Source organism: Varanus komodoensis, unplaced genomic scaffold (assembly GCF_004798865.1).
Source record: "Varanus komodoensis strain SLA01 unplaced genomic scaffold, ASM479886v1 scaffold26, whole genome shotgun sequence".
Lineage (NCBI taxonomy): Eukaryota > Metazoa > Chordata > Lepidosauria > Squamata > Varanidae > Varanus > Varanus komodoensis.
In genome coordinates, this window is record NW_025335684.1 from 15,319,896 (window position 1) to 15,346,433 (window position 26,538).

General features: G+C 57.4%; 3 protein-coding genes across 5 annotated transcripts in view; 2 read left to right on the plus strand and 1 right to left on the minus strand.

The window, feature by feature from the left end:
* Window positions 1-48: 48 nt before the first annotated feature.
* On the plus strand, window positions 49-5,454 carry VMAC (vimentin type intermediate filament associated coiled-coil protein). The gene is made up of 2 exons (XM_044433478.1): window positions 49-260; window positions 3,377-5,454. Exons 1-2 carry the CDS (start codon window positions 49-51, stop codon window positions 3,723-3,725), a joined length of 561 nt encoding a protein of 186 aa, XP_044289413.1. The 3' UTR covers window positions 3,726-5,454.
* A 1,377-nt stretch (window positions 5,455-6,831) lies between these two features.
* CAPS (calcyphosine) lies at window positions 6,832-10,681 on the plus strand. Its single transcript, XM_044433554.1, has 6 exons — window positions 6,832-7,018; window positions 7,788-7,830; window positions 8,392-8,506; window positions 8,840-9,017; window positions 9,445-9,651; window positions 10,206-10,681. Exons 3-6 carry the CDS (start codon window positions 8,424-8,426, stop codon window positions 10,305-10,307), a joined length of 570 nt encoding a protein of 189 aa, XP_044289489.1. The 5' UTR covers window positions 6,832-7,018; window positions 7,788-7,830; window positions 8,392-8,423; the 3' UTR covers window positions 10,308-10,681.
* A 2,541-nt stretch (window positions 10,682-13,222) lies between these two features.
* RANBP3 (RAN binding protein 3) overlaps window positions 13,223-26,538 on the minus strand; it is a 36,301-nt gene continuing 22,985 nt past the window's right edge. For 2 of the 3 annotated variants that reach the window (XM_044433484.1, XM_044433486.1), the window contains exons 9-17: window positions 23,961-24,080; window positions 22,571-22,674; window positions 22,412-22,490; window positions 21,981-22,083; window positions 21,377-21,501; window positions 21,047-21,167; window positions 20,708-20,850; window positions 17,030-17,210; window positions 13,223-15,990 (exon numbers count right to left, since the gene is read on the minus strand). In XM_044433484.1, coding sequence (XP_044289419.1) covers window positions 15,947-15,990; window positions 17,030-17,210; window positions 20,708-20,850; window positions 21,047-21,167; window positions 21,377-21,501; window positions 21,981-22,083; window positions 22,412-22,490; window positions 22,571-22,674; window positions 23,961-24,080 — 1,020 coding nt within the window. In that variant the 3' untranslated portion in view covers window positions 13,223-15,946. Of the gene's footprint in view, window positions 15,991-17,029; window positions 17,211-20,707; window positions 20,851-21,046; window positions 21,168-21,376; window positions 21,502-21,978; window positions 22,084-22,411; window positions 22,491-22,570; window positions 22,675-23,960; window positions 24,081-26,538 lie in introns of all 3 variants that reach the window. The other variant, XM_044433485.1, reaches the window with a different exon arrangement.

Below are 26,538 nucleotides of genomic sequence, written 5' to 3' on the forward strand. Positions count from 1 at the left end.
TTGGCCGGCCGGCCGGGCGCTGGGTCAGCCGCCGCCGGGGCGCTCGCGATGTCGGGCCCGCCGGCCGCCTCGCCGCCGCCGACGCCCGTGCAGATCCGCGAGGCCAACGCGCACCTGGCCGCGCTGCACGCGCGCGTGGCCGAGCTGGAGCGCCGCCTGGCGGCCGCCGAGCTCACCGTGCGCGGCCAGGCCGAGAGCCTCCTGCGCAAGGACGCCGAGATGCGCCAGGCCGTGCAGGGGCTGCGCCAGGGCAAGGACAGGTCGGCGCCTCGCGCGGGACTAGCGCCTTGCGGAGCCCCGCCCACGCGCGCGAGAAGCGCGCCACGAGGACCGGGAACTGGCCGCCTTCTCTGGGAGCGGGAGCCAAACCACTGCGGGGGCGCCTGGCGCACTGCGAAATGCCCCGTTTGCTTGTACCTCTGCTTTGCCCGCCTTTTACTTACTCGCGTGATATCTCCGTCCTGCCTTCCTTTCCTCTTTCGAGGCGTCCAAGACCGTCCCCATGGCCCTCTTCCCCCTCTCTGCTTTATCCTTACAGCTGACCTGTGAGGTTGGTAAGAGGGAGCGGCGGTAATATGGCAAGCCCGTCTTGCAAAACTTGCTGCCTGTCCAGAAATCCTGGATTACAATTCCCATCATCTCCAGAAAACCTCACAGTATTCCTGTTGATGTTTTTGTTAGTCGCGTCCGACCCATCATGACTCCATGGACCACACTCCTCCCGGCCTTCCTGTCCCCCACCATCTCCCGGAGTCCACCCAAGCTCACCCCCACCACCCCAGGGACCCCATCCAGCCCCCTCATCCTCTGCCGCCCCCTTCTCCTTTTGCCCTCCATCTTCCCCAGCATCAGCCTCTTCTCCAGGGAGTCCTTCCTTCTCATCAGGTGGCCAAAGTATTTGAGTTTCATCTTCAGGATCTGGCCTTCAAAGAGCAGTCAGGGTTGATCTCCTCTAGGACTGACCTGTTTGATCGCCTTGCGGTCCAAGGGACTCGCAGGCGTCTCCTCCGGCACCACCATTCAAAGGCCTCAATCCTCTTGCGCTCAGCCTTCCTTCTGGTCCAGCTCTCACAGCCATGCATTGCAACTGGGAAAACCACAGCCTTGACTATACACACTTTTGTCGGCAGGGTGATGTCTCTGCTTTTTAGCACGCTGTCTAGATTTGCCATAGCTTTCCTCCCCAGGAGCAAGCGTCTCTTAATTCCTTGGCTGCAAACCCCGTCCGTGGTGATCTTGGAGCCCAGGAAAATAAAATCCATCACTACCTCCATTCCTTCCCCATCTATTTGCCAGGAAGTGAGAGGACCGGATGCCATGAGCTTAGTTTTCTTAATGTTGAGTTTCAGGCCAACTTTTGCGCTCTCCTCCTTCACCCACATCAAGAGGCTCTTTAGTTCCTCTTCACTTTCTGCCATGAGAGTGGTATCATCTGCATATCTGAGGTTGTTGATATTTCTCCCAGCAATCTTAATTCCAACTGGTGATTCATCCAGCCCCGCCTTTCTCATGAAGTGCCCTGCATGGTTCCGTGTCCAGTTCTCCCTGTTGCTTCTTGACCTGCGCGGAGGTTTCTCAAGGGACAAGTGAGATGGTCTGGTTCTCCCATCTCTTTAAGAACTTGCAGCAGTTTATTGTAATCTGCACAATTGAAGGCTTTGGTGTAGTCAGCGCCCACCCCATCGTGGTTATCAGGGTCGTTCAGCTCTTTCTTGTATAGATCTTCTGTGTAATCTTGCCACCTCTTCTGAATCTCCTCTGCCTCTGTGAGGTCCCTGCCATTTTGGTGCCATCTGTGCATGAAACGTTCCCTTCATACCTCCAATTTCCTTGAAGAGATCTCTGGTCCTCCCTAATCTATTGTTTTCCTCTATTTCTTTGCACTGTTTATTGAAGAAGGCATTCTTATCTCTTCTAGCTATTCTTCGGAATTCTGCATGCAATTGGGTGTATCTTTCCTTTTCTCCCTTGCCTTTCACTCCCCTTCTTTTCTCAGCAATTTGTAAAGCTTCCTCAGGCAGCCATTTTGCTTTCTTGCATTCCTTTTTCTTTGGGATGGTTTTAGTTGCTACCTCTTGTACAGTGTTGCGAACCTCCGTCCATAGTTCTTCAGGCACTCTGTCTGTCAGATCTAACTCCTCAAATCTATTTGTCACCTCAACTGTATATTCAGCAGGGATATGATTTATGTCATACCTGAGTGGCCTAGTGCTTTTCCCTACTTTCTTCAATTTAAGCCTAAATTTCACAACAAGAAGCTCATGATCTGAGCCACAGTCAGCTCCTGGTCTAGTTTTTTTGGTGTTAATTCTAGAAGGCGTTGTAGGCCTTCATAGAACCGGTCAACTTCAGCCTCTTCAGCACCAGTGATTGGGGCACAGACTTGGACTCCTGTGATGCTGAACGGTTTGCCTTGGATTCGAACTGAGATCACTCTGTCCTTTTGGAGATGGTATTCCAGTACTGCTTTTCCTACTCTTTTCTTGACTATGAAGGCTACTCCATTTCTTCTGAGGGATTCTTGCCCCAGTAGTATACCTGATGGTCCTCTGAATTAAATTCACCCATTCCTGTCCATTTTAGTTCACTGGTTCCCAAGATGTCGATGTTCAGGCTTGTCACCTCTTGTTTGACCACTTCCAGCTTGCCTTGATTCATGGATCTTGCATTCCAGGTTCCCATGGAGTATAGATCTTTGCAGCATCGGACTCTCCTTTCTCCACCAGATATATCCAGAGCTGAGTGTCTTTTCGGCTTTGACCCAGTCGCTTCACTCTTCCTGGCGCTACTAGAACTAGCCCTCTGCTCTTCCCCAGGAGCACATTGGACACCTCCCGACCTGAGGGGCTCATCTTCCGGCGTCGTACCATTTTGCCCTTTGGTACTGTCCGTGGGGTTTTCATGGCAAGGATACTGGAGTGGGTTGCCATTTCCTTCTGCAGTGGGTCACGTTTTGTCAGAGCCCTCTGCTGTGACCTGTCCGTCTTGGGTGACCCTGCACGGCAGAGCTCATCGCTTCATTGAGCCACACAAGGCCCTTATTCTCATTGTCGCATTAGTATCCACGGTTTTCCTCTGGAAAGGAAACCATGGTGGCTCCCATGGCCCTCCTCTGCTGCATTTTATATTCACAACAGCCCTGTGAAGTAGACTGAAATATGCTCAAAATATGCAAGTGTCCTTGATAATAGAAGTACTTGAGTGTACCTTGTATTTCATGTAAAGCAAGACCATTTTTAAGATCCTGCTAAATTGGGCAAACCTTTACCCTGAAATTTACTCTGACATTGCTGTGGGTGCCCTCATCCAGCCCCGTTCCACAGCTCAGACACAGGAGGCGTTACCTCATTCGGTGCTTTTCTTTCCTCCACCAAAGGGAGATCGCCGCCTTGGAGGAGAAGCTACAGTCATCCGAGGAGAACGCCCAGAAACTCCTCCACGTGATCCAGGAAAAGGACGGCATCATCACGCAGCTTCAGCACCGCAGCCGCCTCCTGACCAAGATCTGCCGCAGCCGACCTGTCCTGGACAACCTCCTGGCCTACATGGCCGAAGGGGAGCAGCTAAGCCCCGTCCTTGAACCCGGGAGCAGTCCTGGCTCTCCGGATCGCAGCCCACCCCTGGAGACAAACTGCCTTCCCAGTCCCCCCGTGGATACCAAAGGCTTCTCCCTTGAAGACGACGAGCAGGATCCGGACAGGATGCTGTTTGGGACGACGGTGTGAGCAGCCGTGTCTCCGTGCCGCTCCTGCCGACCAGATACCCCCTTGGGGCACCCTCTAGGTTTGCCGCGGGAGGGAGGGCAGGTGAGCTCCCCGTTCCTTGCTTTGGGGTCCAGCAAGCCAAGACTCGGCAGTGCCGCCTCCAGATCCTGGTGCTCCGGGTGCTCAGTGAGCCGGGAGACGATTCCTGTGAGCTGAGGGGCCACCGGTCGCTCCCCCACACCCATGTGTCTCAGGCCACACGCAGTCACGTTTGGGGGACCAGGGGCCCCCAGGGCTGCCTTCCTCAACCTGGGGCCCTCCAGACGTGAAAGCAGAGCTAGCCAGTTCAGGATCGAGGAGCGGCATGACCCAAATGAAAAAGGGGGCAGTAGGATGAATGTGAGGGGTTGCCGCACTCGGAGCTTTTCCATCACCCCCGTGGGACGCACTCCCCAGCAGGGTTCTGTGCCAGGCTGTGCGGGGCAGCAGTGCCGGGCCTTTTGGCTCGGCCTTTCTGTGGGTCCTGGCTGTGCCGTGTGGTACTCTGCCACAGCCGGGCCCATGGCGCCCGTGACACGACCTCAGGCGTGTTCCTTGTGGGGCAGCGAGAGAACGGCATCTCCCACGCGGCCAGTCTGTGGAATCTGGCGGGGGGAACCCAGGCGATGACGCCCCCCCGCCCTGGGCTCAGCTGCTCTGGAGTGCTGCTTCCTCGTCCTGGCAGCTCCAGACCTCTTCCAAGGCTGCTCGGCCAGCCGGCCAGGGCGGAAGGCAGGGCTGCGTTCAGGTGGGGGTGCTGGGCAGAGGTCTTGGCCTTCATTTCCGTCAGCCTCAGCTGCCGAGAGCCAGCCAGTGCGGCCACGCACCCTCTGGAGGGCCAGAAATCGGCCCGCCCATCCTGTTCAGTTCGTTGTGAACGGTCCACTTCATCCAGTGGCCGCCTGCCCCGCCTTTAGCCAGTGCTCGGGCCACTGGACTGTGCCCAGTGGCTGCCTCCAGCCCCTCTTCGCTTTCACGGGGAGACGCCCTGGTTGGAAGGGGCTTGCAGAGGAGGCGAGAAACGCTTCTTCAGAGAGTTTAGTCACTGTGGGAGCCAGGGAGAAGCTGCCGCCCCAGCTGCGTCCCTCCGCTTTGCCAGCCCTGTTGTCCCTTCCTCACCTGCAGGCGGTTTGGTGTCTCCGTACCTCTTCAAGCCTGCGCCCCCTCGGGATGTGTGGGGACGGGGTCTGGGCCACATTGAACCGGGTGACCGATGGACCTGCCCTCCCTCCCTCCCAGACCCACGCAAGGCCTCCTCTCCCTGCGCACGGGGCCTGTGCTGCCAGAGATCCCAGCGGTTCTGGAGGAGCGCAGGGGTCGGCTCTGTGCCACGTGTGACTGCGGCGTCTCTGTGGGGCTGAGCATGTTCCGTGGGGCTGCTCATACCCTCTCCCGGCTTTTAAAGTTGGGGTCCCGCTTGCTTCACCTCTTCGCAGCCTGTGGTTGAATTTCCACCACCTGTTTGCCGCTAGTCCTTTTTTCCTGAACCATTGGAATAAACTCCGAGCGGCCGTCCATAACACTCTTCCGAGGGGCGAGCCTCGCGGAGCCTGAGAAGACGCCCCGTGGGGCGGCGCTGCACAGCTTTGGTCTGGGGCGCGGCAGCTCCTCTGCCAACAGGGAAGCCCCTTAAGTGCCTGCAGGGACTTGGGTATTCTAGGTCCTCCGTCTAACTTCTTCCTCAGAGCAAGAATAAATTAAATAAAACCTATTTCGAATACTCGCGTCTGTGTGCCCGGCCTCGCCTGCCTGTGGTTTTCTCCTTTCCGGTTGGCCTATTTTGCATCCAGCTCTGGTCTGCAGCCATGTGACAGCCCAGCCTCACCTTTTGAAGCTGTTAGATTTATGGCGCAGACGGCGCCACTCCGGCCGGGCCGCTTCCAGGCGGAGAACGGGGCGCCCCCTCGAGGCTCCAGGGAGACGGCCCACAGCCCTCCCTCCAGCCCTGGCGGCTTAGGGCAGGCCAGGCCCCAGGGCTTCCCCTCTGCTGGCCGGGGCCCTAGAAGGTGCCATGAGACGCTTGGCCAGGCGGGGAGAAGGGTGGGTCCCATCTCGGATACATGGCGCGATCGCGAGCAGCTTGGAGGCAGTTGGCAATGGTGAGCGGGCACTTCGAGGCCACAAGGAAGTTGCTGTGTGTGGGGGGTGGGGGCTCAGAAAGGCCCTCAAAGGGCAAGCAGACCAGCTCCCGATGAGGGAGAGGGCTGCTGGAGGGCACGGGCCCCAATGGCTACACCGAGCCTCCAGGGATGGGCGCAGTCTACCACCAAACTGAGCAGAGGAATGTCGGGTCTGCGGGGTGCCTGCTTCTTCAGAGGGTCTGGTGTGTGCTGACTGATCCAAGGTGCCCACACAGGTCAGGGGCCAGTTGCGGGAGGGCTGGCAGGGCAGCGGCCCTTGATGGATGGAGGCCGGCCTCTGCCGGACAGGCTCCGCGGCCCAGCCAGCGCCCCACTTTGCAGAGGGCGGTTCTCTCCTCGCAGGCGTCCTTCCTGCTGGCCCGCCCGGCCTGGTTCAGTCATGGAGCTGGGGGGGGGGGGCGGGGGGCGGCTCTGCCATCGAGAGCCTGCTGACTGCACTCAGCAGATCAAAATCCCCGAGCGGCTCACGTCGGGTCGGCTGCCTCACAGCCCTCGGGGGCCAAGGGAGTGGGCGCACGGGCTCCTGCTGGGGCTTCCTGCAGCGGCGGTCAGGGGCCTCGTGTCCAAACCATGCTTCACCTGTGGCTTCTAAGACATGGCTCCTCAAACTATGGCCCGCGGTGGAATTCGGCCCGTTTATCTGGCCCACCTGAGGCTTAGGACTTGCGGCACCCGTGCCTGCTGCAACCGGCTTTCAACTGGCCCGGTTGGGAAAGTTTGAGGACCCCTGTGCTAAGAACACCCGTTTTCTGACTAACCCGTCGCTTCACACTTGCACCTGGTGCCTAATCTGGCGGGTGCCATGGGTGGCCCCTTTCTGGGCAATGCGCTTCCTCTTGGGGCGAGGCATCGGCTGCTGCTGCAATCCGGCGTCCCGGAAGGGGTGGCATCCAGCCCAGCCCTGCGCTTTGCTCGGCAAGTGGCTGCGGGCCCGCCCCTCACCTCTCCCTCCTGGGCACTCCTGCCACGTCGCTGATCCATCCGCCGGCTTCCTTCCTGGGCTGCTTTCCAGCCCGGCCCCGGCAGGAGGCCGGCCTGGCAACCGAGCAAGGAGATTGCCATGGAGACTGGGCTCGCCCGATGCCAACACAGCCGCGGAGCCAGGATCGCAGGCGCACAGGCGAGAGGGTCCAGGTAGGCACAAAGCGCCCCGGAGAGCCAGCTGGGGGGGGGCCAGGCGGGGGGGCGCCGAATGCCCCCTACTTTGGGTTCCTGGCAGAGGGAGCCTGTCCGAGCCTGGACTGGCCCCGCCGCCTCGTGCAGCAGAGCTGGCCGAGGGCTCTGCAGCCGCTTAAGAGCAGCCTCGTCTGCCTGGAGCCACCCGGGTGGGCTGGAACGCAACTCCCATCATCCCCCGGGCCATACTCAAAGACAAATGAGGGGTGCCAGGGTTGCGTCCTTTTTGTTGACACTTCTCTGGCCGCCAGCTTTCATAACGTGCGGCTTACTCATCAAATGCCTGGGCCATTCGTTCACACTGTTAAGAATAACCCGCCTTGTTTCCTCCGGCAAGAAACTCAAAGTGGCTTCCATCAGGTCCTCCTCTATGTTTCAGCCTCACAACAGCCCTGTGAGGTAGTTCAGCTGAGAACCTGTGGCTGCCCCAGTGAATCACACGGCAGGTGCTGGAGCTGGGATCTCCATCCCGCCAGCCACCCAAACCTCTCCAGATGAGGCCGTGCACCCAGTGAGGCCAGCCGCTGTCCACAAAAGCTCTTGACGGCTGCGGGTGCAACCCCACTGAGCTGAGCGGAGGCGGTCTGTCTCCTGCTTTCTGCCACAGGGTGACCCCCCGCAACACACCCATCCAGGAAATTGCAGAAAGCATATTCGATATTTAATGTACTACTTGAATACTGAACCATTTAATGATTATTTACCCGCAATACTTCTACACCACCAGGTGGAACGGAATCCTCAAGTGAATTGTGCGTGAAGCGGAAAAGGTGAGTTGGGAGAGGCTCTCCGCACCTGGTGGCGGAGTTCAGTCCTTAACGCTCTGCAAAGCCGCCCGGGCTGAAAGGCAGAGCAGGCCTGGGGCCTGCAGCTGAGCCCCTGATGGGGTGCAGTGGGCCCCGGGCACCTCTCCACATCCGCCTGGCTCCCTGCCCCTCCTCACTGGGATGTATTTCTGAGAGATGCTTAAAGGGTCAGAGCAATTCTTGGGTCTGACATGCTGCAGTGGCACCATCTTCCCGTGGGCCGGAAAGAGCTGTGTGGCGCTGCCACGGGCTTCGTCCCAAGGACAAGCTGCTCCTCTCCTGCCTCACTGGGAGTGGAGTCCCTGTGCCCAGACACGCCTGCCGCAGTAGGCCTGCCCCCCATGGCGATGCGGGGGCAGCAGCTGCCACCTTGGGGGAGGGCTGCCAACCCTCTCAATCCCACACGTGGCTCCGGCCCTTAAACAAACAACAACCACCCTCCGCTCGGGGGATCCGAAGCACCCTTTTGGTCTGAGGAAGAGGGAGGTGAGGGGGCTCTTCAGACACGCTTGCCCCCCTCTGCAGTCTCGTCTCGACGCAAACCCTCCGAGCGCAGAATGGCGGCGAACGCTGGTGCCATCGAGAAGCTGCGGGTGAAGTGTCTGCAAAGAGGTGCTTCTGGCATCAAGGGAGTGGCAAGGTACGGTGTCGTAGGGTGGGGAGCTGGAGGCCTGGGGCCAATTCTAGCCCACCGGAGGCCTCCGGGGGTACAACCCCATTCTTCTGCGGGGTCAGTTCTGCAAACCCAAACACAAAGGGTGAGCAGGCCCCTTGATTCAGTTTCATTCATGCCTACGAGAGCATCTGGCGTACCCCTACCCACCCCAAGGACTAGTACCTTACTTTTGCTGTTTTGAGTGAACGCCAAGAATCTCTCAGGAAGATGGATTCTGCAAAGCAAAACAGCAAGGAACGCAATTTGCCTTGTATTCCAAGCTGCCTTCAGGTTCTCTCTGCCTCTCCATCATTGCAGGTTTTTCCGCATCATGGATGACGACGGGAGTAAGTCTTTGGACCTGGAGGAGTTCCTGAAGGGCCTCCAGGATGCCGGAGTCCCTTTGGAGCGAGGGGAAGCCCAGGAGATCTTCAGCCTCTGCGATAAGGACGGGAGCGGGACCCTGGACTTCAACGAGTTCCTGAAGATCCTGCGGGTGAGCAGGCGGGAATTCTTCAGCTGAGCTTGAGGCTCGGCCAAGTGGCGCTTGGAGAGGTGATGCTGACCGCAGGGGCCTGAAATACACGACGGCGGGCCTTCGCTCTTGCCCGCTTTAGCCATTGGGACAGAGCGAATGGGGGAGAGCCGACCCCAGAGCTGGGAAGCCAGGATCCCAGTAGTGCTGGCAGGTGGCGGCGAGCTGCCCGGGCGGGCCAGATTTGGCCCCTGACCCAACCAGCATCCAGTTTCTGACATCCACATCTCCAGAGATCATTCCCAAGCGGGGCGCGACTTCATTCTCCCCCATCTCGGAGGCTTTCGGCTTCTGATTGGTGTTCCTGTTGAAGGTTGTGGCTCAAATTCACTGGAAACTGGAGGAAAATTGTGCGAGCTACAAACAGCCCCCCACTTCTTTCTTTCAGCCCCCGATGTCTAAGGCCAGGAAGGAGATCATCGCGGCTGCATTCCAGAAACTGGACAGGACTGGGGACGGATTGGTGACGGTGGAGGACCTCAGAGGCGTCTACAACAGCCAGTCCCACCCCAAGTTCAGGAGCGGCGAGTGGACAGAGGAACAGGTCTTCCGAGCGTTCCTGGACAGCTTCGATTCCCCGGACAAAGACGGGAAGGTGGGTGAGGGGGCTCCTGGGGGTGCGTCTGGTGGGCCCCCAACCTAGGCCATCAGCAATGCCCAGCACCGCTTTGGGCTACAATGCACTGCCGGGCAGCGTAGTCCAAAATTGGTGGCTCAGGGAAGCATGGCTGGGCTCCCTCGAGGGGATGGGAGTCCGAGCTGCAGAGAAACCGTGCGGTGCAAAGCCTACGGGAGTCCTCACGTGGCTGCAAAGCCCTCTGCTGGCTCTGGGCCGGCCGGTGCCTGTCAGCCTGGCCTACCTTGCAGGGCTGTTGGAGCACAGCATGGGGAAGAGAAGGGCTAGGGAAACCACCATGGGTTCCTCAGGGGAAAGAGCTCAGTTCAGCAGTGGAAAAAGGCAGACACAACCAAGCCGACCATTCACAGCCCTAGAAGTCAACCAAGATGTGTCGGACTGGTGGGGACTCCTTCCCAGGCGGGGTGCGCCACCAGCCAGGGAGGGCCAAGCGCGGCCGTGGGGACGGCTTGCCATCAGGGGGCCATGCCAGCGGCATGCCGGCCCCACACGTGCCTGGTGCGTCTTTGCAGATCACACCGGAGGAGTTCCTGGACTACTACAGCGGAGTCAGCGCCTCCATCGATGACGACGGGTATTTTGTGGACATGATGAAGGCGGCCTGGAGGCTGTAGCGGTGCCACGACGGGGAGCCCATCAGCCTCCGCACTGCTCCCGCCGGCGAAGGGCACGGGCGCCCGCAACAGCTGGCGCGCAGGGCAGGGCCAAGGCCGGACGGCCACTGTCTGGCGGAGGCTTCCCATTCCCCGCCCGCAGGTGACGTCCAAACATACGTAGAAAGCGGCTTGCACTGTAGAGAGGAAGCCCGGCTGCCCCACAGCCTCCTCTGCCCTTCGCTGCTTGTGGGGAGAGCATTAGAAATGCTAGTTGGGATGAAGGGGTCTTTCACCCTCGTTTAGGCCTGGCCTGAGGCTGCAGCCTCGTAGATGCCGCCCCAGCTGTGCTTCCTTGTGTCGAAATCGCGAATAAAGCCTGCGTCTGATACAGACTTAAGATGCTTGGCTGCTGTTTCCCAGAAGGGCCTGCAAGAGATTTATGGGGCGCCTTTCTCCTCCAACAGGGGCTGCGGGAGCAGGCGCAAAATCTGCAGACACGGCATGGTTCCCGGCATTCGGGTGCCTGGGCCATGCTGGCCGAGGCAGAGCAAAGGGAAGGCTCAAAAGAGCCAATCAGCTGGCAGAAGGCTTGGGGGTGGCCAAGGCATAGGGTTTGCAGGGGGGGAGAGGGGCCCCTTGCTTCAGAGCTGCCTGCCCTTTTTTTCTGCCGGGTGCAGTGCAGCCCCGTGGGTCAGATCCAGCCCTCCAGGGCTTCCTGGGAGCTCCGGGCAGGGAGATCTTTGAGCAAAAACAGGCCGACGTTTCTGGTATCGGTAGCTTTGCCCCACTCTGTGTCCTTGGCTCTGCCCTGCAGGACTGCGGTGCCACAGCAGCCCCGAAAGGAACACCGGTTCCGCACCCCAGCCGCACCATTTTCGGGAAAGCCGAGGCTGCGACCCCACACAGGCCACGCTGCCACACGAGCCTGCCTCGGGCTGGCTGTGCACCAGGCGCTGGGAAGAGGCGCCCGCGGAGTGCCCCTTCCCTGCCTGCACGTGCCGTGCTCCAGACCCGCAGCCGAGCAGAGTGGGAGCCTCAGACAGGAGGGAAGCTGGCCCACATTGCTAATTTTGCAAAAGGAGGCCAACCCTCCAGCTTAGTACCTCAGGAACGGGTTGCTAATTAGGCGGCTAATTAAAGTCCACCTCTCTCTCGGTTGCAGATTATTGTGCCTGCTTTAGAAGGATGCTAAAGGAGGGGCAGCTCCACACCACAGGGGGGTGTTCTCTAATCCGTCTGGCCACCAGGGAGCTTCTGGCTGTGCGTCAGCAGGATTTCACAGGCGGCTGGAATCGCCTGAATTCCCGTTCAATTGTAAAATGAAGGTGGCGAGTTCGCAAAGGTCCCTGCAGTCTCGGGAGGCCAAAAACAATTCCAAGTTTTGGAGACAGCGTCACGATCTGACAGTGCTCTCCCGATGCGCAAACCTGGTGTCAATTACTCCAGGTGCGCTTATGCGAATTGAATAAGGTTGTGTGGTTTCTAACGGGAGGAATATCTGCATTGCGAGTGAGTTTGTTCTTTCAAAGCAAGGAATACATAGAATTGCCACCGGCTGGTTCTGCCCCACCTGAATCCAGAGGAGGACTCTCTCCCGTGGAGGCGCTATGCCTTAAGCTCCGTACGTGAGTGTGCACACCTGGTAAAGCCAGTGCTAGCAGGGGCCGGGGCACACGTCCGCATGCACACGCTGCGAAACGCACACGCCCCAACCCAGCCCCCTGCTTATTCCGAGAGCAGGGAAAAAGGGGGTCTGCAGCTCGCGTTCAGCTTTGCCCTCTCATTGGAAACTAGAGAAGCGGCAGGCCATGCTGGGATGCGGACTTCGAGGGCCCCTCCTTGGCACATTGTGCCCTTCGGGTCCAGAGGACTTGGTTCGAGGGAGGATTCGTACCAAACGGCATCAGCCACAGCTAAGTCAGGTGTGCGCAAGCCTCTTGGGCATCCAGAGCTGGCCAGGGTCCCTAGAGAGATGGTGACTGTGGCAGGACACAGCCTGGGTTTGGTGTTCGGGGGGCGGGGGGGGGGAAGCACTCCTGGGTCCCAGTGAGCAGAACGAGGCCAGTGCCACGCCCTCCCTCCACCGCCCTGCTCCATCCCCATCTGGTCCTCCCGCTGGAGGCCGGGCCCAGAAGCCTAAACATGTTTCTACCTCAGCTTTTAAAATCACAGTTCTTTATAAAAATTGGCTGTCAAAAGCTAATGTGCTTTTAAGTATTTGCAAGCAATCTTGATTTATAACTCAAAGGTGGGGAAGGGTGAACGAGTAACCTAGGGCGAGGGTGCCTTTTGAGAGAGGAATCCACAGTCGAATGAAGCACAGCCAAGCTTCAAAAGCAGCCTGAGAAGCCGCCACACCCATTTCAAATACCAAGATAAGGCCACACTTCTTTGCTCCATTCCCACGCGGAGAACTCCAAGAGGCGTCCTCGAGTCTGGGAGAAACGCAGGAGGAAGCCTGTTCTGGCAGGCTGGAAAGCGGGCCTGCGCAAGCGAGCCTGTCTTTAAACAGGCCTCCTCGCGAGCAAGCAATTCATCCGGAGACAGGCTGTCCCTGCCCGTTCAGGGCGTTCGTTCGGCCTGGAGAGCCACAGGCAACCGGCACAGGCCTGGGGAGGAGGCGCTCACCGTACCGTGTGCTGGTCAGCAGCCGATCCTCACGCGTTTGCAGCAGGTGAAGCTGCCAGCGCCGCCCTCCGTGCCGGCACACGGAAGCAGTCTCCACACGAAGCAGCCGAGGCACGAGAACTGCTGCTACGGGGACAGGGTGTGCCCCAGATGCCCCCGACCCGCCTGCGGCATCACCTGAGCCAGGTGGCCCTGTGGCGGCGAGTCCCACAAGTGAATTTACCGAAAAGCGGCACCCGGAAGCAGAGGAGCGTGGCTCTCTTCCCCTCCCTTTCCCCAGGCAGAGAACAGAAAGCGTGCCAGAATTTTTGTTACAAGGGTTTTTTTAATGTAATTCCCAAATACATCTGATATGACAATTGTACAGAAGTCTTCCAAAACACATGGGCATTGTCTGATTTTGCTTTTCTTAGCTTGTCACTAGTTGGCTAACGATTTGAAGCAGAAAGTAAAGTGGTAAGCCCGTCTCCGGCCTGGCCGGCACGCCATCCTCCCCGGGAAGCACCCACAGCAAGAGTCCTCCGGATGGCTGCCTCGCCAGGGCAAGGCCCGTGCCCTTCCGCAACGAACACGGCATCTCCTCCCCCTCCTTTGCCACAGGTGATCCGTCTGAGTCCAAACCACCATATCCATAAATAGTTCCCACAAGGATGCTTAAAAAAAATATTAACTCCGAGAGAAACTGTTTCAACGTTGCATCGAACCCAAACATGCCCAAAAAACCAGCCAGCTCTCATCCTCTTGGCGCCTCGTTCAATGCCAGCTACTCACACGCCACCGTTCACACATGCACACACAACCCAAAAGGGACCCCTGCTAGGGCCCGGCTGCTCCAAGGGATGCGGGCCAAACAGACCTCCAATCCCTCCCCGCTATGCCAAAGTAGCGCCATTTTAACCCACTCCCTTTCACACCGAGAATCGTAATTCCATTCCACCTGCATTAACCAATCCAAGGGGAGTCAACTTCCTCAGCCTGAGCTGCAAATAGTCCCCCTGCCAGCCCAGTCCCCATAACCTCTGCCCACGAGTTACCGTCTCAGTTGGTGTCTCTGCTACTCAGCAGCTGGTCTGGGCCTCTGTGCTGCACCTTTCTCTCTAGGCAGGGCAGAGAGAGAGAGAAGCCGGAGGACTTAAATGGGAAACCTGGAGGACAGTCACGCACCGACTCCCTGGTGCCAAGAACAGGCGGCTTTTCCTCTCCCTTGTCTCGTTAATGAGCTGGCGGGCAGAAACAGAAAGAGTCAAAGGGAATTCACACGGCTGTTGGCTCCTCAGAGGTCACACACGCAGAAACCCTGCACGGGCCTGGAGCACACAAGCACCCAGGCACGCTCTGACACGGGTGCGCAGGTGTCGTGGGCCCCCAGTACTGGCAGCTCCTCGCTGCTGGCTGTGCCCGGGGGCACCTCTGGCAGGCCGGAAGCCGCAGTGCCACATCCGAGAGGCGAGGAGGAGTCATGCGGTCTCCGCCCACCCCGGTTCCCCATCACAGCCCCTTCTCCCTCTGAAGCAGAGGTGGTCCAAGGCCCCCGTCAAAGGCAGCCCTCACGGACGGGGTGCCAACCCTTCGAGGCAGCAAGTCAAGGGAGCACGTGCCCCGCGGTGCTTTCCCGTGCCCGTGCCCTTGCCCCACCCTGCGCTGGGGCGCGGGCTGCGTGCTCTGCGGGCCCACAACCATTCCGAGCCACTCGTGTTTGCTCAGGCACTGCAAAAACGTTTGGAGAGGAAAGCCCTCCCATCCAAGAAAGGTTAGAAAAGGTCCAACTTAAACAGGGTGCTTTGGGCTCAGCGCTGGAGCCATGGGGCAGCTGGCTGTGCTGCCCGCCCAGCTTGTCAGGCGCCGGCCGAAGTTCCGCGCCAAGCCGACGGGGGAACGCGCTCGGGGCCGGTGCATGTTCTCGGCTGCTGGCCCCTGTGGCTGGCTCACACGCGGCGGAGCGGCTTCCTGACCAGCCGTTAAGCTCCTCGCCGAGGCCAGAAAGAAATGAGGCTCCTCAGAAGCAAAAAACACAACCTGGTATGTTAACACCTGTTATATATACACATAGAGAGGTTGGTGTGTGTTTTGTAGTGTGTGTGCACGTGTGTGTATATTCATGTATTGTGGCTTTGCTCTCCCTTACAGAGTAACAGAAAGTGAACAGTAGAAAAATGGAAAGAGCCCACCTGCTCAAGACACAAGAGTTCTCTTATTCAAAATGAAAATAAAAAAGACATTATCGCCACAGTAGAAGTCCAAAACATCAACAGTAATATAAGAACCAAAGGAAGGGACCATTAGCAAAAGCACTCTGCACTCCAGAGTGTCAACGTCTTTTCCAAGCTCAGCAAGCAGCTTTCGTGTCATTCTTCACCTTTGAGGGAAACAGAAAACAAGAGGCCCAAAGCAGTGCAGGCACCTGCGCAGTTCGCTGGGGCAAACGGGTTGAGAACTGAGGTCTTCCAGCTGAAATCCAGCTCCCTTGCAGGGCCCGAGTGGGGAAGAGGCAGGCGGCGGGACTTACAAAAGGATTCCACGTGGGAGAAGTCCAGAGTGCTCCTGGAGACGAGGGGCCAGGGAGAGTGAGCCGGCGGGCGGGCGGGTGGGCGGGCGGGCGGGCGAGAGACTGCATGTCGGGATGCAGGGTCCCACGGGCAAGCTGTGGCAAGTCTCGAAGTCTCTTTCCCACAACCGCAAATGTGTGTGGGGGAAAAGGAATCGGTTTTTCTTCCCACTCATCAATATGATGAGCATGTAAATGTCCCAAAACCACATTCGGCCAGTTTTGTCCAAAGTCTGCTGTGTTTTGCTTTTTTTTGTTTAATATGGAATCAACTGATCCAGCCCCCACCCCCCAAAAATCCATCACACACACACATGAAGGAGGAGGAGGAGGAGGAGGAGGGGGAAAAGAACAGGGGTGCAGAGTCTGAATCGCGGCGCCTCCGTCGCTGCCTGGGCAAGAGTTGGCCTGGGGCGCAGGTCCAGAGGGGCCTGCTCGGGGTGTTTCCGGCAGCAGCTCTTGCAAGCCGAGCGGACGGCGGCTGCTATGTGCTGCTGGCCGCTGGCCCGTCCCCTCCGTCAGTGGGGCCTGCAACGGGAAGTGAGGACGCAGTTCAGTGCAAGCCCAGAATCACGGTTTGCCCCGGAGCAACGAAACCAGAGCCCAGACACTGGGCGAGGACAGCGGCCCCCACCGTTAGGACTTCATCCAAAAGCCCAGATGTTTACACCCAAGAAAGCACATTCCCCTACCCACCTGAAGTGGCCCCAGACAGCGGGAGCCGGCAGTTCCCCAGGCTGAGCAGCAGGAAGGTCGAGAAAAAATGCGAACCGCTGCTCCACACGGAGAGCGCAAAACCAACCCTGTCGCAGGCGACTGCCAGGGAGGCTCTGGCTCGCCCAGGAATTCGCTTGCTCATTCGCAGCAGGGGCTCCTTCGAGCCAGGGGCTGAGCCCCAGGTTTTGGCCCAGGCTTTGGTGCTGGCTAACGCTGGGGCTACTGACCACCCGGCGGTTCCCTGGCCTTTGGCCAATAGCGCCTCTCCTGTCCAGAGGACTAGAAAGCCTCGCCTGGGGCTTAGTGGGCAGCAGCGGACGCTTCTGCCTCAGTGGCTTGTATTCGGGGCACGTGGCTCCAGGCTGATCACCTTTAGCCCCTGCAGGCAGCTCCAGAATGAGATTGGGCCGCTGTGCCGCAGGAGGGTTCTCACTCCTCTTTCAGAAGAGACACGCCCCCAAATGCAGAGCAGCACCAGCAAGCATAACCCGACTGCCCCCCGCCGGTAAGCGAAGCCACGCAGGGATGTCGCACGGTGTCAAAGGGGCCCCTCGGCAGGACGCGTGCTGCCCGCCCTCTTTCCTTTTCCCCAGTTCCGCCCTCGGGGCTGCCCGGCCGCAGCATGTCCCCGGCACACGTGGGTGGCAAGACGAGGTGGCGCTCTGCCCCCGCTCCGCCCCGACCCCTCGGCCAAGCACTCGGGGGCACCGTGAGGCTGGGCCTGCCTGGGCCGATTCTGCGGGAAACCACGGGCGCGTCTTTGAGAACACGGCCGAGTTCATCTGGGGAGGGGGGCAGCCCCATGTGCGGCCTCAGAGCGCGGCAGCGGGAATCCTGGGAAACGGCTCACCACTCCCGGGAGACCCTGAGGGAGCAAGGACGTCATCGTCGCTGTCCTCCTCGTTCGACTGGGTCACTTCCGGCTCCGGAGCGGCGTTCTTGGCCTCCTGCTCTTGTTCCACGTGGCTCCGCAAGGCCAGGATCCGGTGGTGCAGAGCTGCGTACAGCTGTCCTGTGTCTTTGGAACTCGCCTGCAGGAGGGAAGGCACCTCCTGCTGACAGGCCCGGAGCCAACGCTGCGTCGCCCCGGCCAGGGAGGGACACGGCCGGCTCTCCAGGGGGGAGTGCAGCTCTCGCACCCCGAGGACTGCACTGGGGGGTGGTCATGGGGAGCCCCCCCCCGGTTTGCCTCACCAAGGCCAGCAAGGAAAGCCCCCCGCCCCCGTATGCCCAGTCACTCAGGGGCCGTGCCTGGTAGGACAGCCCACTTACAGTGGCCTGAGGCTGGGACCTGGCCTCCTGGGCAGCGGGGTCGTCCCCACGCCTGTGGGTGGAAGCCTCCCAGGACAGGTCGGCTGGTGCCAGAGGAAGGAAGGGCGCTCTGGCTGGGCCTCGCACAGCCACTCCCAACTGCGGGAATCCTACGGGGTCGAGGCTTGCCAGCTCCAGTCTACGCCCACAAACGGCCATTTAAAGAGTGACGGGGGGTTATAAGAGGTCAACAAATGTCAGTTATAGTAAGGAGAGTATTAAATATTAACTATTACATTGAGAAGCACAACATGAAGGCGAACATATTAGCGCTAGATATATTTAAAGCCTCTGACTGTGTGGAATGGCCAAGAACAAAAATCTTAATAGAGAAGATGGGATTTGGAATAAAATCTAAGAAAGAAAGAAATTATATTCAGAAAATATGGCAAAAATAATTGTAAATGATGGTATTACAGAAGCAATAACCTTAAGCTGAGGAACGAGACAGGGTCGTCCCTTAATCCCCAGTATTATTTGCTTTAAAGATGGAAGTATTGGCAAACACAATTAAGAATGATATACAGATAGAAGGAATTTGAGTATGTCAGAAAACTAAATTTAATGTATTTGCACACCATTGCACTCATTCCACATGCTAGCAAAGTTATGCCCAAAATCCTACAAGCTCGGCTCCAGCAGTATGTGGACCGAGAATCACCAGAAGCACAGGCAGGGTTTCGAAGAGGCAGAGGAACTAGAGGTCAAATTGCCAACATACACCAGATCATGGAGAAAGCTCGGGAGTTCCAGAAAAACATCTACTTCTGCTTCACTGACTAGGCTAAAGCCTTTGACTGTGTGGATCACAACAGATTGTGGCATGTTCTTAAAGAGATGGGAGAACCAGACCATCTTATTTGTCTCTTGAGAAACCTGTATGTGGGTCAAGAAGCAACAGTGAGAACTGGACACAGAACCACTGACTGGTTCAAAATTGAGAAAGGAGTTTGGCAAGGCTGTATACTGTCCCCCTGCCTATTTAACTTATATGCAGAACACTTCATGAGAAAGGCGGGGCTGGATGAATCACCAGTTGGAATTAAGATTGCCAGGAGAAATATCAACAGCCCCAGATATGCAGATGACACCACTCTCATGGCAGAAAGTGAACTGAAAAGCTTCTTGATATGGGTGAAGGAGGAGAGTGCAAAAGTTGGCTTGAAACTCAACACCGAGGAAAAGAAGATCATGGCATCCAGTCCTCTCACTCCTGGCAAACAGATGGGGAAGAAATGGAGGTAGTGACAGATTTCATTTTCCTGGGAGGAAAGCTATGGCAGATCCAGACAGCAGGCTAAAAAGCAGAGACATCACCCTGCCAAAAAAGTGTGTATAGTCAAGGCTGTGGTTTTCCCAGTTGCAATGCATGGCTGTGAAAGCTGGACCATAAGGAAGGCTGAGCGCCAAAGGGTTGAGGCCTTTGAATTGTGGTGCGGGAGGAGACTCTGCAAGTCCCTTGGACCGCAAGGCAATCAAACCCGTCAGTCCTGGAGGAGATCAGCCCTGACTGCTCTTTTGAAGACCAGATCCTGAAGATGAAGCCCAAATACTTTGGCCACCAAACGAGAAGGAAGGACTCACTGGGGATGCTGGGAATGACTGGGGCAAAAGAAGAAGGGGATGGCAGAGGATGAGGTGGCTGGATGGGGTCCCTGGGGCGGTGGGTGAGGGGTTGGGTGGCCTCCGGGGAAGGTGGAGGACAGGAAGGCCTGGAGGAACATTGTCCATGGGGTCACGATGGGTCGGACACGACTTCATGACTAGCAACAACAATATTGTTAACTTTTCAAGATCCAATAAATACTAGAGAGAGAATATATTTACTTTTAAAGGAATTTGGGAAGTATAGTGGGCTGCAAGTTAATATTGGAAAAATCGGAAATGATGTTGTATAAGCGTAATAGTGAAGAATTGGATATATTAAAAATATAAATAGTAGACAATATTAGATATTTAGGAACTGATATTCCAAAATATAGTCAAGAATTAAAGAAGAAAAATTATGAAAAGGTAAGAAAGGATATAAAGTTGAAATAGGAAAATATGGAAAGGTAAAATTATCATGGTTTGGAAGAACAGCAGTAAGAAAAATGAAAATTCTGCCAAAGATTAAGTTTTTGTTTTGGATGATCCTAGTCAGGTTTTATGACCAAGAATTAAACGAAATGCAGAATTTATTTATTGTAATGGAGGGGAGAGAACAAGAATAAGTAAAGCACTATGGAATGATTCTCAAAAAAAGGTGGGCTGGGCATTCCAGATGTTAAAAAGTATTGGGCTGCAAACCAATTAGATAGTTCCAGATATTATAGCCCAAAGCAAAGAATATGGAATGATATTGAATTAAAAGAATTAAGGGAAATAGGTGATCAGGTAGAGATATACTAGCTTAAAAAGGACATTAAAAAGATTATTAAGAGAATTCAAAATCCCTTTTTAAAAAATACGATGGAAGTATTGGAAAAATGGAGACACCAGTTAATCCTGGGAATTTCTCCATTAACACTACTGGTCAAAATGGAGAAATTTCCAAAAATTGAATCAAAGGATTGGATTAATAAATTAAAAATAATCATAGGACTGATATAAATCAAGTTAAGAAAGAACTGATGCTAAGCTTGATAATGGCTACTAGGATAGTGATAATTAAATACTGGAAACAGAACTGGATTACGCAAAGGCATAAATGGTGTAATGAAATACGGTAATTAATGAAAAACTGACAACAGAAATAAAAATTTTAGAAGGGTTAATAACAGCAAATAATTATGATGAAATTGGGGAAGATTTTGTAAAAGCAGTATTGATAGGAGGTGAAAGTTGTAAGCCTAATCAAGATTATATGAATTTTTGGAAGGAATATGGATATACTTGAAGTATATTATATATTATTGTTACAATATATGAATTAAAATGGAGATCTTATTGGTCTCCTGGGTGGTGTGGGCACTGTATTATTTACCTTTTCATTCATTAGCTGGGTTTTTGTATGTTATATTATTGATATTGTGATGTGTCTGTATTTATGTTTTTTTGTTTAAAAAAAAATCAAAAAGGGGGGAAGCGGGATGGGGGCCACCCCTTTGTTCCTGCTCCCAGCGGTCAGCGGACGTGGCAACGCTTCGCACGGAGGCAGGGCCCAGCTGTGCCTGCCGTGCGTCCCGGCCTCCCAGGGTGGCCTCTTCCCTGAGGTGGGGGCCGCGCGGAGCCCTACCGAGATGAGGAACACCTTGACTCCCTGGTCCTCGGTGTCCATGGCCGTGATCCGGATGCTCTTCTCGCTGGCTTTGTCGATCTGCATCTGCGCCCACAGCTTGGTGTTCAGGATCAGCCGCAAGCTGCCCTGCGTCCTCATGACTGCGTGGGGGTAGAGGAGGGTGAGGGCGGGCGGCGGAGGCGCGCGGGTCCGAGCGCTGCCACCCCACCCCAGCGGACGTGGGGCGCTCCCTGCAGCGGCTGCCATGTTGGGCCTCCCGGGCAGGGCCTGGGGAGCACGCGGCCCCCTCCTAGCCGCCCCCCCGCCTGTCCTGGCACTGGCCGCCCGTGCTCTCACCCAGGCGCGACTGCAGCGTGCCGTCGTCCGTGGACGCCATGTCGTTCAGCCGCAGGAGCCCTCGGCCCCTCTCCACCCAGGACTGGGAGAGCTTGTCGAAGACAAACAGCTTGCACTGAATCTGCCGCAGAGAAAACAGCCGGGGTTTTAAAAGATCTTCTGCTCGGGACACGGGAGGGGGAGAAAGAAGCCGTGCGGCTCAAACCCGCCAGCACGTGGGCGAAGCAGCTGTGTCTGTGGCTCCCCGGAGGCCCCGTGGCTGGGGACAGCCAAAGCCATGCAGGTGCACGAGAGCCGACTGCCAGGGCCGTGCCCCCCGGCCCCGCTCACCTGCAGGACGTTGCTCTCGGCCTCCTCTCCCGTGATCACCTCCACCTTCTCCAGGAGGCACTTCCTGGCCGTCGCCTTGGTGTAGGCTGCAGCAGATTCCGCCAGGGACTCCGAAATATTGTTGGCTGGATGGAAATCGGACAGGTTTATTTCGTGGATCCCACAGAGCTACTCCCACAAAGGACGCACTGTACTCCTCCTCAAAAGGCGGGAAAATGAAGGCTTTGCTATTCCGCTCTGGGGGTTGCAGACCAAGCCCACAAACAACCCACACTGAGAAAATGGGGCGGCGAGAAAAACGATGCCCTTTTGCAGGGTGACCTACAACGTCGCCCTTGACGGTGGGATTACGGAAGCCCCCCCTGACCGCTCCCTGCCCACGGCAAGGCAAGGCAAGGCAAGGAGCGGAAGCAGGACCTTGGGTGACTCCTGATGCTCCCGCTGCCACACAGAAAGCCCCTCGGTGGTCGCTGAGAGAGGGCCGGCAGCGCCCTCAGCGCTCAGGCACAGAATGCGGGAATCACGACACCGCTTCCATGCTAGCATTCCGTGTGGCAAGCCGCTCTGGGCCAGGCGAGGCGAGAAGAGGGGAGCTCCCGCGTACCTTTCTCCGGCGTGACCTCCTGCGGTGAGGACTCGGAGCCGGAATCGCCGGCAGTGTTCTCCTTGTTGCTGTCCGTGCTGGCCTCGCTCGACTTGGGCGGACTCTGCAGAGAGAGGGGGGGAGTGGGCGCAGGCCCCGCTGGAGGTGTTTGCTGGGGAGGGAAGGAGGAGAGGCGGCATCGGGGAGACCTGGGGGATCCCCTCGTGCTCCTCCCCTCCCAAAAGCGAAGAGGGGAAACCCACGCCGCAGATGCACCGGGACAGGGATGGCCTGCGAGGGGGCGACTCCCCTCTGAACAGGCCAATGCCGCTTAATCTGTACGAGGCTGGGGGCAAGCCCCCCCCCCCCCCCGCCTGATCCAGCAGTCTGCCCACGCGGCATCCCGACCGTCCGGGTGTGGGGGCAAGAGACCCAGGCAGAGCGCCACTTACCAACACTCTCTCGCTCATGTTCTGCCCGAACACAAACTTGTTGCTGGAAGGGTCAGCGCTGTGCGGGGGCTTTTCTGTGCTGGAGGGGAAGGGAACGAGGTGTGAGCACACGCGTGCCTTCAGGGGCCCAGGGGCCGCCCCTGCCGGACGCTCCCTCACCTGGCGCTGATGTACTGCAGGAAGTAGTTTGTGGCTGAGGGCGTCTCGGTGTTCAGCAGTCGGGAGTTCTGCACACCAACCGAGTCGTCCCCTTCGTCTCCTAGCTGGGGAGAGGGAGGGTGCTGAGACCGAGAGCAGCGCGAAGTCCCCAGCAACCGCCCAGGAAAGGACTGCCCCACCCCGTGTCAGGGCCCCATTCCAATCAGGCCTGACGTGTTTGCTGTGACTGGCAGCTGCTCTGTGCATGCTCCCAGGCCGATCCGAGGAGAAGCACGGCCTGGCCTGCCTGCCTGCCTGGCCCCTGCGGAGAGGAGCCTGGCTGCACGTGGGCAAGCAAAGCTTCTCCCGAGCAGGACTAAGCACCCGCCTCAGCGCAGCTACCAGGGCACCGGAGCCTGGGGACTGCTCAGAGCAGAAGGCTGACGTCCGCCGCTGGGCTCATCTCCTCCGGTAAAGAGAGGGCTGCCAACCTCCTTCAGCTCAGGGGCTGAACCCAACTTTGGGGACGTTCTCAAGGGCCACTTTCCAGGGGGCAGAGCCAAAAGGCGGGGCTAAAATGCCCCAAAAGGCCTGGAGCGCTTCCTGCCAGTCTTTCAGCTTCAGGAGAGGCGTTTCACCCTCCGAGGATGCGGGAAGCTGGGTGAAAGGCACCAAAGAGCATCCTGGGGAACCCCAAAGGGCCAGTCTGGGAACCTGGGGGATGGGGTTTGGCCCACTGCCCCCCAGGTTCTTGCCGCGTTCTGTGTATCCTTCAAAGCCGAGACACAGGGCCTCCCACGGCAGAATGACCACGGGGGACGCCCTTTCCCCGCCAGGGCCAATCTGCAAGCCTCGGTTTGAAGAAAGGGGGGCTACTGGAGGGCTGTCGTCCCCCAGGGAGAAAGTGCGTCAGCGCCCCCAGGCAGGCAGGTTGCACCCTTCAGCTCCGTGGGGACAAGGCCCTGCCGGCATGCAGGGCCCCGAGCCATGACTTCCATCTGACTGGGCCGTGAGAGGAAGCCTAGTGCTCAATGCGAGACGAGAGCTTTGGCTTCGGGATGGGACAGAAACAGGATCAACACGGTAAAACAAACAAAGGTGGGAGGGCAGCCCGCTTCTGGCCCGCTGCGGCCGTTCTGCGGCTTCCTGCTGCGGAGCGCGCCACGGCGGCAAGAGGCCCGGCCGTTGCCAAGTGAGTCAAGGCGCGCGCGGCTTGTCAGACTGTTCCCCCGCTTCTGCTGCAAGGTCCCAGAGGCTGCCGCCCGGCCCTGCTGCAGCGATCCTGGCTCTCCGCCGGGGGGCCAGCCGTGCCCCTCGCCCGCTGCCTCGGCTCTTCTCACGGGGTGCCTGGGCCCGAGGGCGTGCGAGGGCGTACGGCCAGCCTCTCCTCCAGCTCACCCCACGCAGATACCTTCACTCGGTCTCTCAGGTTCTGCCCAAACACGAAGGACTGCTGTGTGCTCTGATCCGCTTTTTCGCTCTTGTCGGCCTCCGGAACGCTGTTGGCTTCAGTCTGCTGGCGGTCTTTCTCCTGAGCAAGAGAGGAGGGAGGAGCAAACTGGACTGTGTGGAAAGGACACCGACTGCCTTGGCTATTCATTCTCCTCTCTTCCCGCTGTCAGGTCACGGGACGGCCCCTCCAATCAACAGTCCGTCTGGACTATGGCAATGCACTCCGTGTGGGGCTGCCCGTGCAGACGGTCCGGATACTTCAATCGGTCCAGAATGGAGCTGCCGGGTTAACGGGGACCGGCAGATGCTTCCATATCACGCTGGTCCAATACTATCTACACTGGCGGCCAACAAAGCCCAAGCCAACCTGTAAGGCCCTACACGGCTTGGGTCCTGGATACCTGAACCAGCACCTTTTTCCGCTATGTGCTTGCCCACCCCTTGAGATCACCCCTGGCCCTTCTCCAGGAGCCCTCTTTGAAGGAAATTAGGAGGGCAGCTACTCGGGGAAGGGTCTTTTTGGTGGTGGCGCCCCAACTATGGAACACAATCCCTAGGGAGGTTTGCCTGGTGCCGGCACTTTATTCGTCTCGGCATCAGGCAAAGAACTTTTTGTTTTCCCAGTATTTTAACAGTTAATTGGCTTTATCCTTGCTTTTATCAACATTAATAGGATGCAGTGTGTTGTGTGTTGTTTCTTGTATAGGGTTGCTTTGCTTTCTGATTTTTTTTGTAAGCTGTCCAGAGACTTTTAGTATTGGACAATAAAGGAAAACTTTAAATAAAGCAGGCAGGCAGGCAGATTGAGAAAGGGGTTCTCACTCCCGTGAGGTCTAGGGGAAGAATTGGCAGAATGTAAGATGGGGCTTCGTTCAGCAGCAGCTTTTGATGCTTTGTCTTCATTGCCAGCGCTGGCAGTTCCACCAAGCCCCCCCCTACGCCCCCAAACCGGACTGGCTCCTTCGGGCAGCATTATTCTTATCCTCAGCAAAACTGTGGTGGGTCAGTTGGACTGAACACTCAGGCTGCCCTGAGACCAGCGCACGCCTGCAACCCCCTCCGCGGCCGCCAGCAGGGGAGGCTGCGTGCCCTTCCCCAGCCCCAGGCACACACCGGGCTCCGCCTCACGCGAGCTTCCAGGCGCGTGGGGGACACGGACTCAGATCTCCCAGAATCCGCCCGGGGGAGGAAGCCTCTGGGGCAGGCCAGGCCAGGCACACCGGGCTGGGCACCACCACAAGCGGCTGCTGGGGAGGCCTGGCAAAGGACGCGCCCCCTGCCCCAAAGGCTCACGCAGAAAGCAGGCGTGGGGACCGAGCGTCAGGAGGTCACGCTCCTTCGAGGCCAGAGTATTCCGCCGACAGGAAGAGGGCTCCCTGGTGCCGGTTACAGAATACGTCGATTCAAAGAGCGGGGGGCACCAGGCGAGGCGTATCTGGGTGCCCGCCCTGTCCAGTCATCCGGAGCTCAGGCCTGTGGGCCAGATACAGCCTCCGGGCAGGCCAGCATCCTCCCCCAGTCTCCCATCTTTTGCTGGCTTCCCGGCTCATGTGCAGTTTTCGACCACATTCTCAAGGTGGAAATGGCTGTGTCATTGGTTAGAAGAGCAGTAGGTGTTTCCCCCGTCATGGATCTCTGCCTGGCCGTGGCGAAGGGGCTTGTGTAGCGCAATGAAGGTGTAAGCTGTGCTGCGCGGGGCCCCCCGAGATGGACAGGTCACAGCAGAGAGCTCCGACAAACCTTGATCCACCGCAGAAGGAAATGGCAGCCCACTCCAGTCCCCTTGCCATGAAAACCCCATGGACAGTTCTAAAGGGCAAAGAGATAGGTCGCCAGAAGATGAGCCCCTCAGGCCGGAAGGTGTCCAATGTGCTCCTGGGGAAGAGCAGAGGGCTAGTGCAAGTAGCGCCAGAAAGAAGGAAGCGGCTGGGTCAAAGCCGAAAGGACACGCAGTTGCGGATGCATCTGGTGGTGGAAGGAGAGTCCGAAGCTGCAAAGATCTATACTCCATGGGAACCTGGAATGTAAGATCCATGAATCAAGGCAAGCTGGACGTGGTCAAGCAAGAGGTGACGAGACTGAACATCGACATCTTGGGAATCAGCGAACTGAACTGGACAGGAATGGGTGCATTAAATTCAGAGGACCATCAGGTATACTACTGCGGGCAAGAATCCCTCAGAAGAAATGGCGTAGCCTTCATAGTCAATGAAAGAGTAGGAAAAGCAGTACTGGAATACCATCTCCAAAAGGACAGAGTGATCTCAGTTCGAATCCAAGGAAAACCATTCAGCATCACAGGAGTCCAAGTCTGTGCCCCAATCACTGGTGCCAAAGAAGCTGAAGTGGACCGGTTCTATGAAGGCCTACAACACCTTCTAGAATTAACTCCAAAAAATGATGTCCTTATCATCATGGGGGATTGGCATGCTAAAGCAGGAAGCCAAAGGATAACCGGAATAAATGGCAAGTTTGGCCTTGGAGTGCAAAATGAAGCAGGGCACAGGCTGGTAGGATTTTGTCAAGAGAATACGATG